The sequence below is a fragment of the Electrona antarctica genome (genome assembly GCF_951216825.1).
Source record: "Electrona antarctica genome assembly, chromosome: 15".
NCBI classification, from domain to species: domain Eukaryota; kingdom Metazoa; phylum Chordata; class Actinopteri; order Myctophiformes; family Myctophidae; genus Electrona; species Electrona antarctica.
In genome coordinates, this window is record NC_136796.1 from 23,401,793 (window position 1) to 23,420,954 (window position 19,162).

At 41.4% G+C, this 19,162-nt stretch overlaps 3 protein-coding genes across 3 annotated transcripts in view; all 3 read right to left on the minus strand.

Annotated features, from left to right (window-relative positions):
* The window catches only part of LOC306937785 (DEP domain-containing mTOR-interacting protein-like), a 92,438-nt gene that overhangs the window by 6,230 nt on the left and 67,046 nt on the right, over nt 1-19,162 (minus strand). The gene's annotated exons all lie outside the window — the stretch shown is intronic.
* Nucleotides 5,503-7,230, minus strand: LOC306937995 (uncharacterized protein; the record flags this gene model as incomplete). Its single annotated transcript, XM_079522017.1, has 2 exons — nt 7,161-7,230; nt 5,503-5,831 (listed from the first exon to the last, which is right to left on the minus strand). Exons 1-2 carry the CDS (start codon nt 7,210-7,212, stop codon nt 5,503-5,505), a joined length of 381 nt encoding a protein of 126 aa, XP_079378143.1. The 5' UTR covers nt 7,213-7,230.
* LOC306937783 (uncharacterized protein) lies at nt 14,542-16,993 on the minus strand. The gene is made up of 2 exons (XM_079521732.1): nt 16,861-16,993; nt 14,542-15,523 (listed from the first exon to the last, which is right to left on the minus strand). Exons 1-2 carry the CDS (start codon nt 16,910-16,912, stop codon nt 15,192-15,194), a joined length of 384 nt encoding a protein of 127 aa, XP_079377858.1. The 5' UTR covers nt 16,913-16,993; the 3' UTR covers nt 14,542-15,191.

The following is a 19,162-nucleotide window of genomic DNA, read 5'->3' on the forward strand; positions in this document are numbered from 1 at the left end:
AATGTGACATGTGAGCTTGTGGATCTTCTATTTTCTGTGAAGAAAGGGGGAAAAAAGCAACGAATCGTTTAGAGTTTAAGCTGTTTTTAATGGAGGTGTTAATGCATGTGTCTCAACCCCTGCATCTTCTTGGGGAAGAGAACCAGGGGGCTTATATATCTGTGAAGTTAACCTGAAAAGGAAAAGTAACACAGCCGTAACAACCGAATAGCATGGTTGCTATGCAGGCTGTATATAGGATGTGACGAGGCGGAGAGACAAAACACCAGCATCATTAATGGATGGATGGAGAGGGCAGAAGTGGGCCAAAGGCAACAACAGTATAGTGGAGTTTTCCACTGGTCAACATGGACCAGTAGACCAGTGATGGACTGCAATTTGTATTTGTGTTTATCAAGCACACTGATAATAATGATGTCTGCATGTGATTGTGATATAAAAGTATGTGTGACAGAGAAATGCACTACAGGAAGGTAAACATATTAGGCATGCTTTCTTTTGAAACCTTTGTTCTGTAACAGGCGCCTGCCTTAAGGACGATCTGTTTACTCAGACTTTGGACAGCGTGTCTCGGAATGCATCACCCCCAAAATATTGTTTTGATTGATTGATTGAAGAATTTATTAACAGATTGAGAATTACAGTACATTTCAAGCACAACTCAATACAAAACTGTTAACTGTGGACGACACCATAAAGCATTACACTTGTTTACAATAGGGTCCACCATTTTCAATTCATCATGACATTTAGAGACGTACAAATATACACTTCTATATAGCCCAAAACAGGAAATCATCGAGAGGTAAAAAGGGGGAGAAAAAAACATATATACAGTGAGGGGGAAAGGGGGTGGGTGGGGGATTCAGATTTTACGGGGGCCAGTTTTGAATTGCAGCCATCCGTACAGTAGGTGCCCTTTGAGAGCGGTTTTGAAGGAGTCAAGGGATTCGCATGTCTTAATGACTGTTGGTAGGTTGTCACTGTCATTATCACCATCGTCAACATCAACAATAACAACGTGTTGCTGATGCATTTGGCCTACAAAGATTCAGTACATTCTGTCATCGGGTGAAGAATCCATGACATTCTTGAGTTCTTACAACATTGCGTTCAGACCGGATTGATCAATGATGCTGTTTTGTTTTCTGATCAGAGATGATGTACTTGTCACATGCTGGTGAAGATCCAGCAAAAACACCAGATCCTCAAGTTCACAACTCATCGCGTTGCTATAGTTTTGGCGAAGACATGTGTAGAGGGAAAATAGGAGGGGACCTACTAGAGAACAGACCCTGTGGGACCCCAGGCAATGAAGTATATTATATAGGCTTTCAGTGGTTGTTTATTGACAAGCTATGGTGAGTTTATAAATGTCATGCATTGTCATGATGCTGCTGCTATTTATTGACCAGGTGAGTCGACAGGCTCAGTGGCTGAGTCAATATGCTAAACAAACTGTGAGAGTTAAAAATAGATGGGGGTTTATATATAGATGAGAAATACAGCTCTAATAAATAAAGCTTTCAAGGTTTCAGTGCTTGTAATTATCATCCACCTTCTTTGTTTCTATTTAACTCTATACTGTATGTCTGCGTATTTTCCTTCCGTCCGTCCGTCCGTCCATCCGCCCGTCCGTCCATGCATGAGGGGGGAGGGGCAGAACACCACTAGCAATCAGCAATCAAACACAAATGTTTGGTCAAACCATGTGGCTCCCATTGGAAAAGCATTGTGGTGGCCTAAAAAAACTAAAACATGACTAAAACATGACAAACATTTTTGCTTTTCCAATGGGAGTCACATGGTTTGACCAAACATTTGTGTTTGATTGCTGATTGCTGGTGGTGTTCTGCCCCCCCCCCCCCCCCCTCAAACCATGTGACTCCTATTGGAAAAACAAAAAAATTACCAAACATTTGATTGATCTGTGTTTGATACGTGTGAATGAGGCCTGAGAATGAATTTTGATTATTGCTATTAAACCTGCTCTGTAAGGGACTGGTGAGACCTGAAAAACCTGAGGAAACGACCCATATGCTTTTAATACTATAAATGGGGGATGTGTTTTAATTTATGTTGGTGGCAATCAGTGACATGGCTTTATTTTATTGACACGTTTTCATTTCATCTCTTACACCACAGCACCCTCTTCTGGCCAGACTGTGCTCAGCCCAGTTATTCCTGTCATTGTGTGTGTGTGTGTGTGTGTGTGTGTGTGTGTGTGTGTGTGTGTGTGTGTGTGTGTGTGTGTGTGTGTGTGTGTGTGTGTGTGTGTGTGTGTGTGTGTGTGTGTGTGTGTGTGTGTGTGTGTGTGTGTGTGTGTGTGTGTGTGTGTGTGTGTGTGTGTGTGTGTGTATACGAAAATGAGCCTATATGTTATTTAGTCCGGAGTAACCTTTTGAGGGAACATAAAACATATTGATACATTTGTGTAGGCCTACAGAATACACATGTAAAAGATGTAATTTTAAATGCATTAGGTCTACAGAAACTGGCATGCTGAATTTGGCCCAAATAAGACACCCCTGTAACTCCTAAACTTTCTACTTGTTCTAAATCTGCTGCATGGTGTTTGCTCAGCGTTGTTGTTTGCATTGGTTCATTGTGTGTGTGTGTGTGTGTGTGTGTGTGTGTGTTTGTGTGTGTGTGTGTGTGTGTGTGTGTGTGTGTGTGTGTGTGTGTGTGTGTGTGTGTGTGTGTGTGTGTGTGTGTGTGCGTGCGTGCGTGCGTGCGTGCGTGCGCCACACGTATGCATGTGCATATGAATATACAGTATATGTGTCTCAATGTAAACATCAAACATCGTTTTTCTCAGAAGATGGACTGGCGGACTATTATGGAGGCAAAATAACCTTTCTACAACAACATACATTGAAATATTATTTTCAGTGAAGAGATGGTGTAGAGTAGACTAGAGGGGTCCCTGAAGGGGTTTTCAGGGGGGCCTCAGCAAAATGATGCATGGCATCAGAATCAGTTTAACCACTCTAACCCAGATCTCACAGATGAGACTGTTGTAGAGCCTCTAGCATCTGAAGTAGTCAATCAGATGTCAAATTCTGAACAGAGAGCAGAGATCTTCAACAGACAGAATTCTGGCTCCTCGTGGAAATCTGTCAGGAGAAACCAGAGCAGAATAACCAAGCAGTAAAGCCATATTGTTTATTATTACCAACATTTGGAAATAGTTGATCTACAAGCTCACAACGCTATAGTTTTGGCATGTCATTGTTCGAAAAAGTAACCTATATAATAGGGCTTATGTGGTTAAGTAGAATAAGCTGTTTGTACATCGTCACGATTCTTTGAATAGTGGCGATGCAAAGCAGAGATGACCTATTAATGCACTGTTGCATAACTTCAGGCTGCATTTCCCTTTCAATCCCCCCTGTGTCAAATGTGTCTCTACAAGCTTAGAAAGAGCAATAGATTTTGGGGTGAGGGAGTTTTGCCTAAATGGTAATGCTCCAGATTACTCTGTCTGGAATGTTCCAGAATGCCAGGCAGAAATGCTTGGCAAAAAACACAGGGGTGAATTAAGGCCCAAATATGGTTAGAGGGAAGATCATTTGAAGAATTCACCTGTATCAAAAATATTTACCAGTTTAATAAATCCCTTCTTGTTTTGAACTGGAGATGCTCTCAAATCACCACCATAACTCACCGCTCAGTGAGTTACGGACAGTGGACAATTATTACAGTCACACTGCCATAGGCTGTCATTAGCTTCCATAACTCTTATGTGAATATGTTTAGCTAAATAATCTCTTTCAAGTGATCCTAATGTTTAAGTGTGCAGACTGTGGAGTCACACTGTAGAGTCATTTATTATAATAATCTTTATGATAATTAAAGCTCACTTCAACCTCTTTCCCAAGATGCTCACATTGCCATCATGCCATGCCATACTCAAACCTTTAGACCCCGTGACCTGTTGACCTTGTGAACTTCTTTCAGGCTGCCATGGCATCAGGTAATGGTCAACTCATCTCTATTTAACAATGAAGACATCCAAAACAATTAGACATCAAAGCATACATATACCACCACCTGCTGGTATAATTGCACATTGCCATCTCAGTATTAGGAACTTTTGATAATTATCCCTAACCTGGCATCAGCAGACAAATTAAACATGTGCAAGCAGATTCGTCAGGTTCCCAGGTCGAAATGATCTTGTATTTGAGAATTGACTGAGTGCACATTCCTTTCAAATCTGGTTTGCTGGTGCTTTCAGCCTAGAAGGTGCGTGTAAATCTTATGTTATGCAATTAGGATGCAATTATGCAATATGCAATAATTTACACAATCTATCCGATATAGAATATACTCATTACTCACCAAAAAAACTAAATTGCACGTGCGTGTGCGATTATCTGGAGATAATCACTGCCAATATGTTAATACATCGACCGACATCACAGGCTGGCCACAAGAAGTTCTCATGTGGATCCACGTATTTTACACAATGTCCTCATGTTTCCAACTAAGCGCAAGTGCTATATCTCTGCTTTTCAGGAAATTAAAAAACCTAACCTTTAAAACAAAGTAATACAGCCTCATTAAAGTTGGTGTTGTAACTTTATATATTGTCAATTACTTCCATGAGAGGGGGAGAGGTGGTGGAGTTAGTTGCTTTAGCAGACATTTTGAGGGTCCAATGGAGTTAAGATGTTTTGTCCAAAGCACTTTTTACTACTTTCCATTGCTTAAATATTTTCGAAACAACACAGACGTAAAGGGTGTTCAATAGCACTGATTTATGCCGGAAAATCAAAAACCTAAAAAATGGAGTTATGAGGTTTCCTCCCGACAGAAACGATATGCTATAAATGATGTCACGCAAATATCTTAAGCAATTGCTTTAATATGAAACAATCACTAACAAAATCTCACACTACGGGTCACAGATAACTTCTCTTGTACAATAATGGGATTGACAAAGTTAGGGTTACAAGTTTCATTTCTCTTGGGAACACATATGCAAAATTGATTGAAGTCATGATGGCAGTAAGGCAGTTGTGACATTTGTCAACGTAACACAATCATTTCAGTCATTTCAAATTAATATAATTGAATTTAAATATGGTAGTATTAAAAAAACACTATTGCTGGATTCAGTAACATTTACAAACAGTTGCATATTGAACCAAACATGCAACATAATTACCTTCAGTGTGTAACTGTAAAAGCTTTTTAAAAATTGATAAAATCTTAAAAAATAAAAGATTCGATCCATAGTCTGTGCTTCAATACAATTGGAACCATAGACTGCCTTGTCTATGGTCACTAAATCATCCTGTACACAGTGGAACTCTACAGAGAACATACTGTAACAGACTCATTAACCCTGAGGTATACAGTACTAATTTGTGCACGGATGTCATGCACTGAAAATAGCCAGTCGACAAGCACATAATGCTTTGCGCAGGTGACGCACTGTGAGCTTGCAGCTCAACACAGAATGCAACCACGTATAAATCAGGCATTACTTCAACGTCACAGAGACAATAAGATGTTGTTGTTGGACAGCACAGGGGGAGGGAGCACAGGGGGAGAGGTGGGGTCGGGGAGTATGGCGGGCCCTCTCCTGTTGTACAGTCTCCTAGGACTACTAGTGATCATCTCTTTGGGGAGCATACTACTCATAGCACTGGAGGTGGTAGTGGGGCGTTCATATCCTCTCCTGGTGTACATGTACAGGCTCATACTATCACAGTTGTTCAGCAACGTGACTCCTTCTGTCTGACCTCTGTCTGACCTCTGTCTCTCCCTCTGTCTCTCCCTGTACGTCTTCACAGACACCTCCTTCTCCTTTGATGGAGCAACTGTAGGGGAAAGAGACACAAGACAAGTTTGTGAGTGAGAGTGAAATATCGAGAGTAAGATAAAATGACAGAGCGTACAATCAAACCTCATAACCCTTCAGTCTCAAACACAGGCAGAGATGCTCCGCTACCACCACCAGCACCAGGGTTGGGTACTAACTCAACCAACAGGTTTGTCAGACAAATGGACAGTCCGGAGGCTAGGTGTAAAAGGGATGTAAATCAGACCTACAAGTCTATTGTGAAGCTAATTCAAGGCAGGAAGATTAGGCAAATTATAATTACAATCTCTGAGGGTGGAGGAGTTGTTGACTGTGTGAAACCACCATCACTTAGGTCGGGTGATGTAAGAATAAGATCACTGTGGCTAAATAAAGTTTACCGGTAGATACAAAATATATATTATTTAGGCTACTCATCGAGATTAAAGAACTGACAAATTAATGCCACCATCCATCTGGCAAACTATTGACTTAATAGAACCCATTTCTCTTGTGGAAGTTGTGATGATCTGGGAACCACTTGCAAACCATGATTAGTCATATCAAATAAACAAACATTGTTGTACGTTTTGTCAAATCATAGTAGCAGAACAAAACAAATAGTTAGGTGCTGACCGCATGAGATAAAACTTGGAAGGAAAAGAGTAGAGGCCGCACAGCTCGTATAGGCTAATGACCATGCAAGAAACTTTTATTAAACCGACGTTTCAGCAAACAAGGGTTTTGCCTTCTTCAGGGTATCACGCATCAAATCTTGGTAGGAAAATAATATCCTATCTTTACCTCCCTCCCTGAACATTATCTTTCCTACGAGATTATCAAGACTCACATCACCTATCCACCGCCTGGCTGGTCGGCTCAGGCTCACAAACGCATTCACTTCAGTAAAACATTATTGCAATGTAAATGTTGGGGCCACAGCAGGCAGCACCACCCGCAGCGCAGCCCCAATAGTAGGCATATATCAATGATTGCAGTTTAATAATTTAACCACTTTCACCATCCATGCAGGGCGTCCAAAAAGTAAGTGGGCTTAGAAGTGGTTAAAGTAATTGCCAGTCCACTTGTGTTTACATGGGCCCGCGTCACCAAGCTTTCCGCAGTGCCTGAGTGTGGAAAGCCAGGTTTTTCTATTTAGTGAGCAGTGCTCTGATCCGTTCTAGAGCCCGCCTACTGTAGTGTATCCGGTAATTTGCACGCACACATGCACACGCGTTTCGTTTCCAAATCCGCTCCATGTAGCTGCCAAAATATTTGCTCATAGTCTACAACACAGCATCAAACACACCAACTAATTAACAAAAAGGCAAATGCATCCATCACTTACAGTCATAGCATTCAAAGGCCTCGTTCATGGATATCCAATCCGCTAGATTCATGTTAAGCCCTGTAGGGTCGATCTCCTGGCTATCTTCAGCTGAGAAGTCGGAAGATTCAGGTCCCAATGATGAGGTCGCCCAGGTATACTTGATGAAAGTCTGGGTGCTAATATTAAACTCACTCCTTGTTGTCTTCGTTAGCTACAGTAAATGCCCTTTGCTCTGTGGGTTTTATTTATACTGTGAGGATGGCTCTGGCTGAGGACTTTTAATGTGATGGTCTTTATGCAAATTAAAGACGACTATTGTTCTAGCAACTCACAACACTGGGGGTGGGGGGCACTTTAACAGGTACAGTGAATGAGAGAGTAGGCCAAGTCGATACTGAGCTGGTATCGACTGCTGGAAATTGAAATGGCTACTGTAGTCCACAGTAGCTATTTAACTAAGAATAACTTTCCACAGTCTGTGGAAAGTTATTATTTTATTATAACTTTGGGATCTTCATAAACAATATGGTTTGGAAAAGTCCACAATGATTTCAATCGAATATGAAATGAAATAAAACTGTGCCGCTGGTGTAGTGGTATCATGCAAGATTGAAGATTCCCATTCTTGCGACCTGGGTTCGATTCCCGGGTGAGGCACAGGTTTTGTCAAGTCATGTGGTTTCTTGGGCTTAAAATGTTTTACATTTTAGCAGACCTTCTATTGAACTGCACCTTCTTTGGAAAACTGCTAACAGTATTTAAGCTAAGTATTCAATCAAACTAATCTAATATAATCACGTCAAGTCATTCCCATACAATGGTATACAAATAAACATATATTATCTAGATGGGATATATGAATATCGGAAGTTGTCCCTTCTGTTTTTCATTTTAAAACGCATGTAGTGTGAGTTCAATTGTCTGTTGAGTACGACCCCAATTTGAATTTATCCAGCAATTCTCCCCAGAGTAGGCCAATAGGCCACCGCCTCCATAGTGGTGGTACAACTAATATGATATGTGTTAGCTCTGGTCCATAGCTCTAATGCCGTCACATTTAGAGCTACAGTATGTTACTGTCGACTTCCGGGGCTCGCATAAATGCAGACCAGCCTCTCCTCTGTAGCGAAAATAATGTTTTGAGCCCCCCACCACACGTATAAATGCACTTTTTGGCCAGAAAGGGATTTTATTTCACCCAAGGAAAAAAATCTTCTCTATGAGGGTTTTCTCTTGGCAATATCGGTAGAGGGCGCAGTGGAGTAACTACTTTTTTTTTTACACGGTTTCACACAGTCCAACTCCTCCTCCACCCTCAGAGATTGTAATTATAATTTGGCATCTTCCTGCCTTGAATTAGCTTCACAATAGACTTGTAGGTCTGATTTACATCCCTTTTACACCTAGCCTCCTGACTGTCCATTTGTCTGACAAACCTGTTGGTTGAGTTAGTACCCAACCCTGGTGCTGGTGGTGTAAAAAACAAAATCCCTTTCTGGCCAAAAAGTGCAGAAAAAAAGACAGACACATGACTGCTGCAAACAACTTAGGAACTGTGAGAAATTCTCTATATACTCATGTTTGAATACTCAATAGACCATATGCACACGTCATCTTTCCACAAGTTAATGGCAAGGTGGAAACTAGCCGCAATTTGCCACTGACCGCCCATACATGCAAACAGACACAAAGTCCTGTCTAATTGTATTAAATTATGTCAAACTCACCACCATGTACGAAAAGCTTGAATGATCCTTTTACTATCTGCAAAGTGTTTGTTTCATAAATATCCACCGTAGACATGTTATGAGCTACTTCATGTCAAGAAATTCCTTGCAGGTGATTTTTTTCCCCAAGTGTTGCATGGAGTTTGGAAGCACTCGCTTTCAGTAAAGCAACATCACGCTGCCTCCTGCATTATGTGCAAATTCAAAACGCTCATAACATGTCTACCATGGATTTGTATGAAACAAACACTAGAAAGAGGATAATTAAAGCTTTTTGTACAGCTGCAATGTTGGTGAGTTTGACATAATTGAATACAATTAGATAGGACTTTGGATGTATGGGCGGTCAATGGAAAATTGTGGCTAGTCGGATCATTTGAACGGCTCTTTGAAAGGAACGATGGGATCCGGTTCACAGTAGGGAGCCGTTCCTTTTTAGAGGAGGAGGGGGGCAGTCCCCCCCCAGGCACTGGGGGGGGACACTGGGGAGACACTGGGGAGGCACTGGGGAGTGGGGAGTCACTAGGGAGGCCCTGGGCAGATATTGGGGAGGCACTGGGGACAGTTTTTTTTGTTTTGCCCCCCCCCCCCCCCCCCCCCCCCATCGGGAACGTCGTTCAAAAGAGCCAGTCTTTTGAACGACTCTTTGCAAGGAACGGATCCCAGAGATCCGGCTCCCTTCAAAGAGCCATAAATCCCATCTCTAGTATTCTGAACATTTTGAGCATCTCAGAACATCTGTAGCTCCAACGTTTTAGAAGATAGAGGCATGTTTTAAGTGGCGGTTATTTTAAAAAGGGCGTGGTCATTTTGGGGTATTTCGCCCCAGATAGAGAATTTCTCACAGTTCCTAAGTTGTTCGCAGGGGTCATATTAGCCTAGAACAGTTGAGATAGTTTCCACTAAATGAATTGCATACATATCTTAGCCAGGTCCTGGAGTATAAGGGACATAGAGGACTTGAGCTCAGCCACAAACCTTGGAGCCCCCCTCCCCCTTATTTTTTCTCGCCCATTTGAGTCAGAAGAGGTGATAATCCCTGTGTTCAGAGGATCTGACCACAGTACATTTGTTGTGGTTTTCTTGGACCCAAGGGTTAGACCTACCCACAGTCAATTACACTCATTCATTATAACAAACTATGTCAACGGCCTAATATTACAATCCATAACCGATCATGTCATCATGAGTTGTGAACTGAGTCATCTGACTTTTGCTTCCTTTGTGCCAAAACAAAGTATAAAATAGGGTGATCTTTTTGAAGAAGAAAAAAACATAAGATGAAATTTGGAGATACAGTGTGATGTAAGCAGTATGCTGTTTTATTACATGCTGCAGAGAGAATGGTATACACAAAATCAAATCCACAGCGGCCTTACCAGCTGTCCGTGGTCCCATCGTTCCTCGCCTCTAACAAACGGTTCACCTCATGAGCGCTGTCTCAATAGTGTCCTGGTAAAGTCAAACGTCTGATGCTTTGCAGTGTCAACTGTCAATTCAGTTGTTCTGCACTTAGTCATCTAGTCAGTCAAATCAATCGTCAGCACATACACTGACATATCAGTACAGCATGTCAGTGAAGCTGTCACTTTTCCACCCATACAGTATGTTGATCGACCAGGTAGCCAGCCACACCGTCAGACAGTGAGTCAGCCAGAAGGTCAGCCCACCAGCCCACCAGCCCAAAACAGGAAATCATCGAGAGGTAAAAAGGGGGAGAAAAAAACATATATACAGTGAGGGGGAAAGGGGGTGGGTGGGGGATTCAGATTTTACGGGGGCCAGTTTTTAATTGCAGCCATCCGTACAGTAGGTGCCCTTTGAGAGCGGTTTTGAAGGAGTCAAGGGATTCGCATGTCTTAATGACTGTTGGTAGGTTGTCACTGTCATTATCACCATCGTCAACATCAACAATAACAACGTGTTGCTGATGCATTTGGCCTACAAAGATTCAGTACATTCTGTCATCAGGTGAAGAATCCATGACATTCTTGAGTTCTTACAACATTGCGTTCAGACCGGATTGATCAATGATGCTGTTTTGTTTTCTGATCAGAGATGATGTACTTGTCACATGCTGGTGAAGATCCAGCAAAAACACCAGATCCTCAAGTTCACAACTCATCGCGTTGCTATAGTTTTGGCGAAGACATGTGTAGAGGGAAAAAAGGAGGGGACCTACTAGAGAACAGACCCTGTGGGACCCCAGGCAATGAAGTATATTATATAGGCTTTCAGTGGTTGTTTATTGACAAGCTATGGTGAGTTTATAAATGTCATGCATTGTCATGATGCTGCTGCTATTTATTGACCAGGTGAGTCGACAGGCTCAGTGGCTGAGTCAATATGCTAAACAAACTGAGAGTTAAAAATAGATGGGGGTTTATATATAGATGAGAAATACAGCTCTAATAAATAAAGCTTTCAAGGTTTCAGTGCTTGTAATTTTCATCCACCTTCTTTGTTTCTATTTAACTCTATACTGTATGTCTGCGTATTTTCCTTCCGTCCGTCCGTCCGTCCATCCGCCCGTCCGTCCATGCATGAGGGGGGAGGGGCAGAACACCACTAGCAATCAGCAATCAAACACAAATGTTTGGTCAAACCATGTGGCTCCCATTGGAAAAGCATTGTGGTGGCCTAAAAAAACTAAAACATGACTAAAACATGACAAACATTTTTGCTTTTCCAATGGGAGTCACATGGTTTGACCAAACATTTGTGTTTGATTGCTGATTGCTGGTGGTGTTCTGCCCCCCCCCCCCTTCAAACCATGTGACTCCTATTGGAAAAACAAAAAAATTACCAAACATTTGATTGATCTGTGTTTGATACGTGTGAATGAGGCCTGAGAATGAATTTTGATTATTGCTATTAAACCTGCTCTGTAAGGGACTGGTGAGACCTGAAAAACCTGAGGAAACGACCCATATGCTTTTAATACTATAAATGGGGGATGTGTTTTAATTTATGTTGGTGGCAATCAGTGACATGGCTTTATTTTATTGACACGTTTTCATTTCATCTCTTACACCACAGCACCCTCTTCTGGCCAGACTGTGCTCAGCCCAGTTATTCCTGTCATTGTGTGTGTGTGTGTGACTGTGTGTGTGTGTGTGTGTGTGTGTGTGTGTGTGTGTGTGTGTGTGTGTGTGTGTGTGTGTGTGTGTGTGTGTGTGTGTGTGTGTGTGTGTGTGTGTGTGTATACGAAAATGAGCCTATATGTTATTTAGTCCGGAGTAACCTTTTGAGGGAACATAAAACATATTGATACATTTGTGTAGGCCTACAGAATACACATGTAAAAGATGTAATTTTAAATGCATTAGGTCTACAGAAACTGGCATGCTGAATTTGGCCCAAATAAGACACCCCTGTAACTCCTAAACTTTCTACTTGTTCTAAATCTGCTGCATGGTGTTTGCTCAGCGTTGTTGTTTGCATTGGTTCATTGTGTGTGTGTGTGTGTGTGTGTGTGTGTGTGTGTGTGTGTGTGTGTGTGTGTGTGTGTGTGTGTGTGTGTGTGTGTGTGTGTGTGCGTGCGTGCGTGCGTGCGTGCGTGCGCCACACGTATGCATGTGCATATGAATATACAGTATATGTGTCTCAATGTAAACATCAAACATCGTTTTTCTCAGAAGATGGACTGGCGGACTATTATGGAGGCAAAATAACCTTTCTACAACAACATACATTGAAATATTATTTTCAGTGAAGAGATGGTGTAGAGTAGACTAGAGGGGTCCCTGAAGGGGTTTTCAGGGGGGCCTCAGCAAAATGATGCATGGCATCAGAATCAGTTTAACCACTCTAACCCAGATCTCACAGATGAGACTGTTGTAGAGCCTCTAGCATCTGAAGTAGTCAATCAGATGTCAAATTCTGAACAGAGAGCAGAGATCTTCAACAGACAGAATTCTGGCTCCTCGTGGAAATCTGTCAGGAGAAACCAGAGCAGAATAACCAAGCAGTAAAGCCATATTGTTTATTATTACCAACATTTGGAAATAGTTGATCTACAAGCTCACAACGCTATAGTTTTGGCATGTCATTGTTCGAAAAAGTAACCTATATAATAGGGCTTATGTGGTTAAGTAGAATAAGCTGTTTGTACATCGTCACGATTCTTTGAATAGTGGCGATGCAAAGCAGAGATGACCTATTAATGCACTGTTGCATAACTTCAGGCTGCATTTCCCTTTCAATCCCCCCTGTGTCAAATGTGTCTCTACAAGCTTAGAAAGAGCAATAGATTTTGGGGTGAGGGAGTTTTGCCTAAATGGTAATGCTCCAGATTACTCTGTCTGGAATGTTCCAGAATGCCAGGCAGAAATGCTTGGCAAAAAACACAGGGGTGAATTAAGGCCCAAATATGGTTAGAGGGAAGATCATTTGAAGAATTCACCTGTATCAAAAATATTTACCAGTTTAATAAATCCCTTCTTGTTTTGAACTGGAGATGCTCTCAAATCACCACCATAACTCACCGCTCAGTGAGTTACGGACAGTGGACAATTATTACAGTCACACTGCCATAGGCTGTCATTAGCTTCCATAACTCTTATGTGAATATGTTTAGCTAAATAATCTCTTTCAAGTGATCCTAATGTTTAAGTGTGCAGACTGTGGAGTCACACTGTAGAGTCATTTATTATAATAATCTTTATGATAATTAAAGCTCACTTCAACCTCTTTCCCAAGATGCTCACATTGCCATCATGCCATGCCATACTCAAACCTTTAGACCCCGTGACCTGTTGACCTTGTGAACTTCTTTCAGGCTGCCATGGCATCAGGTAATGGTCAACTCATCTCTATTTAACAATGAAGACATCCAAAACAATTAGACATCAAAGCATACATATACCACCACCTGCTGGTATAATTGCACATTGCCATCTCAGTATTAGGAACTTTTGATAATTATCCCTAACCTGGCATCAGCAGACAAATTAAACATGTGCAAGCAGATTCGTCAGGTTCCCAGGTCGAAATGATCTTGTATTTGAGAATTGACTGAGTGCACATTCCTTTCAAATCTGGTTTGCTGGTGCTTTCAGCCTAGAAGGTGCGTGTAAATCTTATGTTATGCAATTAGGATGCAATTATGCAATATGCAATAATTTACACAATCTATCCGATATAGAATATACTCATTACTCACCAAAAAAACTAAATTGCACGTGCGTGTGCGATTATCTGGAGATAATCACTGCCAATATGTTAATACATCGACCGACATCACAGGCTGGCCACAAGAAGTTCTCATGTGGATCCACGTATTTTACACAATGTCCTCATGTTTCCAACTAAGCGCAAGTGCTATATCTCTGCTTTTCAGGAAATTAAAAAACCTAACCTTTAAAACAAAGTAATACAGCCTCATTAAAGTTGGTGTTGTAACTTTATATATTGTCAATTACTTCCATGAGAGGGGGAGAGGTGGTGGAGTTAGTTGCTTTAGCAGACATTTTGAGGGTCCAATGGAGTTAAGATGTTTTGTCCAAAGCACTTTTTACTACTTTCCATTGCTTAAATATTTTCGAAACAACACAGACGTAAAGGGTGTTCAATAGCACTGATTTATGCCGGAAAATCAAAAACCTAAAAAATGGAGTTATGAGGTTTCCTCCCGACAGAAACGATATGCTATAAATGATGTCACGCAAATATCTTAAGCAATTGCTTTAATATGAAACAATCACTAACAAAATCTCACACTACGGGTCACAGATAACTTCTCTTGTACAATAATGGGATTGACAAAGTTAGGGTTACAAGTTTCATTTCTCTTGGGAACACATATGCAAAATTGATTGAAGTCATGATGGCAGTAAGGCAGTTGTGACATTTGTCAACGTAACACAATCATTTCAGTCATTTCAAATTCATATAATTGAATTTAAATATGGTAGTATTAAAAAAACACTATTGCTGGATTCAGTAACATTTACAAACAGTTGCATATTGAACCAAACATGCAACATAATTACCTTCAGTGTGTAACTGTAAAAGCTTTTTAAAAAGTTGATAAAATCTTAAAAAATAAAAGATTCGATCCATAGTCTGTGCTTCAATACAATTGGAACCATAGACTGCCTTGTCTATGGTCACTAAATCATCCTGTACACAGTGGAACTCTACAGAGAACATACTGTAACAGACTCATTAACCCTGAGGTATACAGTACTAATTTGTGCACGGATGTCATGCACTGAAAATAGCCAGTCGACAAGCACATAATGCTTTGCGCTGTGACGCACTGTGAGCTTGCAGCTCAACACAGAATGCAACCACGTATAAATCAGGCATTACTTCAACGTCACAGAGACAATAAGATGTTGTTGTTGGACAGCACAGGGGGAGGGAGCACAGGGGGAGAGGTGGGGTCGGGGAGTATGGCGGGCCCTCTCCTGTTGTACAGTCTCCTAGGACTACTAGTGATCATCTCTTTGGGGAGCATACTACTCATAGCACTGGAGGTGGTAGTGGGGCGTTCATATCCTCTCCTGGTGTACATGTACAGGCTCATACTATCACAGTTGTTCAGCAACGTGACTCCTTCTGTCTGACCTCTGTCTGACCTCTGTCTCTCCCTCTGTCTCTCCCTGTACGTCTTCTTCACAGACACCTCCTCCTCCTTTGATGGAGCAACTGTAGGGGAAAGAGACACAAGAAAAGTTTGTGAGTGAGAGTGAAATATCGAGAGTAAGATAAAATGACAGAGCGTACAATCAAACCTCATAACCCTTCAGTCTCAAACACAGGCAGAGATGCTCCGCTACCACCACCAGCACCAGGGTTGGGTACTAACTCAACCAACAGGTTTGTCAGACAAATGGACAGTCCGGAGGCTAGGTGTAAAAGGGATGTAAATCAGACCTACAAGTCTATTGTGAAGCTAATTCAAGGCAGGAAGATTAGGCAAATTATAATTACAATCTCTGAGGGTGGAGGAGTTGTTGACTGTGTGAAACCACCATCACTTAGGTCGGGTGATGTAAAAATAAGATCACTGTGGCTAAATAAAGTTTACGGGTAGATACAAAATATATATTATTTAGGCTACTCATCGAGATTAAAGAACTGACAAATTAATGCCACCATCCATCTGGCAAACTATTGACTTAATAGAACCCATTTCTCTTGTGGAAGTTGTGATGATCTGGGAACCACTTGCAAACCATGATTAGTCATATCAAATAAACAAACATTGTTGTACGTTTTGTCAAATCATAGTAGCAGAACAAAACAAATAGTTAGGTGCTGACCGCAGGAGATAAAACTTGGAAGGAAAAGAGTAGAGGCCGCACAGCTCGTATAGGCTAATGACCATGCAAGAAACTTTTATTAAACCGACGTTTCGGCAAACAAGGGTTTTGCCTTCTTCAGGGTATCACGCATCAAATCTTGGTAGGAAAATAATATCCTATCTTTACCTCCCTCCCTGAACATTATCTTTCCTACGAGATTATCAAGACTCACATCACCTATCCACCGCCTGGCTGGTCGGCTCAGGCTCACAAACGCATTCACTTCAGTAAAACATTATTGCAATGTAAATGTTGGGGCCACAGCAGGCAGCACCACCCGCAGCGCAGCCCCAATAGTAGGCATATATCAATGATTGCAGTTTAATAATTTAACCACTTTCACCATCCATGCAGGGCGTCCAAAAAGTAAGTGGGCTTAGAAGTGGTTAAAGTAATTGCCAGTCCACTTGTGTTTACATGGGCCCGCGTCACCAAGCTTTCCGCAGTGCGGAAAGAGTGTGGAAAGACAGTTTTTTTTCTATTTAGTGAGCGCTGCAGTGCTCTGATCCGTTCTAGAGCGCCCGCCTACTGTAGTGTATCCGGTAATTTGCACGCACACATGCACGCGTTTCGTTTCCGAACCCGCTCCACATGTAGCTGACAAAATATTTGCTCATAGTCTACAACACAGCATCAAACACACCAAGTAACAACAAGACAAATGCATCCATCACTTACAGTCATAGCATTCAAAGGCCTCGTTCATGGATATCCAATCCGCTAGATTCATGTTAAGCCCTGTAGGGTCGATCTCCTGGCTATCTTCAGCTGAGAAGTCGGAAGATTCAGGTCCCAATGATGAGGTCGCCCAGGTATACTTGATGAAAGTCTGGGTGCTAATATGAAAGTTATTTTAAACTCACTCCTTGCTGTCTTCGTTAGCTACAGTAAATGCCCTCTGCTCTGTGGGTTTTATTTATACTGTGTGTGAGGATGGCTCTGGTTCTCTGGAGGACTTTTAATGTGATGGTCTTTATGCAAATTAAAGACTATTATTGTTCTAGCAACTCACAACACTGGGGGTGGGGGGCACTTTAACAGGTACAGTGAATGAGAGAGTAGGTAGGCCAAGTCGATACTGAGCTGGTAAGTGCTGCTGGAAATTTAAATAGCTACTGTAGTCCACAGTAGCTATTTAACTAAGAATAACTTTCCACAGTCTGTGGAAAGTTATTATTTTATTATAACTTTGGGATCTTCATAAACGATATGGTTTGGAAAAGGCCACAATGATTTTAATCGAATATGAAATGAAATAAAACTGTGCCGCTCGTGTAGTGGTATCATGCAAGATTGAAGATTCCCATTCTTGCGACCTGGGTTTGATTCCCGGGCGAGGCACAGGTTTTGTCAAGTCATGTGGTTTCTTGGGCTTAAAATGTTTTACATTTTAGCAGACCTTCTATTGAACTGCACCTTCTTTGGAAAACTGCTAACAGTATTTAAGCTAAGTATTCCATCAAACTAATCTAATATAATCACGTCAAGTCATTCCCATACAATGGTATACAAATAAACATATATTATCTAGATGGGATATATGAATATCGGAAGTTGTCCCTTCTGTTTTTCCCTAACATTTTCTTTTTGTGTTTTTCTTCTTTTTTTTTCATTTTAAAACGCATGTAGTGTGAGTTCAATTGTCTGTTGAGTACGACCCCAATTTGAATTTATCCAGCAATTCTCCCCAGAGTAGGCCAATAGTAACCTGACTCCGCCAATAGGACAACGCCTCCATAGTGGTGGTACAACTAATGTGTTAATGAGTCAGTTAGCACTGAAAGGGTCCATGAGCAGTAGCCTAATTCAATTCAGCCATATTCATCATGAGGCCAGTCATAACTCTACCTGGACAGGGTATGATATGTGTTAGCTCTGGTCCATAGCTCTAATGCCGTCACATTTAGAGCTACAGTATGTTACTGTCGACTTCCGGGGCTCGCATAAATGCAGACCAGCCTCTCCTCTGTAGCGAAAATAATGTTTTGAGCCCCCCACCACACGTATAAATGCACTTTTTGGCCAGAAAGGGATTTTATTTCACCCAAGGAAAAAAATCTTCTCTATGAGGGTTTTCTCTTGGCAATATCGGTAGAGGGCGCAGTGGAGTAACTACTTTTTTTACACGGTTTCACACAGTCCAACTCCTCCTCCACCCTCAGAGATTGTAATTATAATTTAGCATCTTCCTGCCTTGAATTAGCTTCACAATAGACTTGTAGGTCTGATTTACATCCCTTTTACACCTAGCCTCCTGACTGTCCATTTGTCTGACAAACCTGTTTGCCACTGACCGCCCATACATGCAAACAGACACAAAGTCCTGTCTAATTGTATTAAATGATGTCAAACTCACCACCATGTACGAAAAGCTTGAATGATCCTTTTACTATCTGCAAAGTGTTTGTTTCATAAATATCCACCGTAGACATGTTATGAGCTACTTCATGTCAAGAAATTCCTTGCAGGTGATTTTTTTCCCCAAGTGTTGCATGGAGTTTGGAAGCACTCGCTTTCAGTAAAGCAACATCACGCTGCCTCCTGCATTATGTGCAAATTCAAAACGCTCATAACATGTCTACCATGGATTTGTATGAAACAAACACTAGAAAGAGGATAATTAAAGCTTTTTGTACAGCTGCAATGTTGGTGAGTTTGACATAATTGAATACAATTAGATAGGACTTTGGATGTATGGGCGGTCAATGGCAAATTGTGGCTAGTTTTCTCCCTGCCATTAACTTGCCGTGTGCATGGTCTATTGAGTATTCAAACATGAGTATTCTGAACATTTTGAGCATCTCAGAACATCTGTAGCTCCAACGTTTTAGAAGATAGAGGCATGTTTTAAGTGGCGGTTATTTTAAAAAGGGCGTGGTCATTTTGGGGTATTTCGCCCCAGATAGAGAATTTCTTGTTCGCAGGGGTCATATTAGCCTAGAACAGTTGAGATAGTTTCCACTAAATGAATTGCATACAT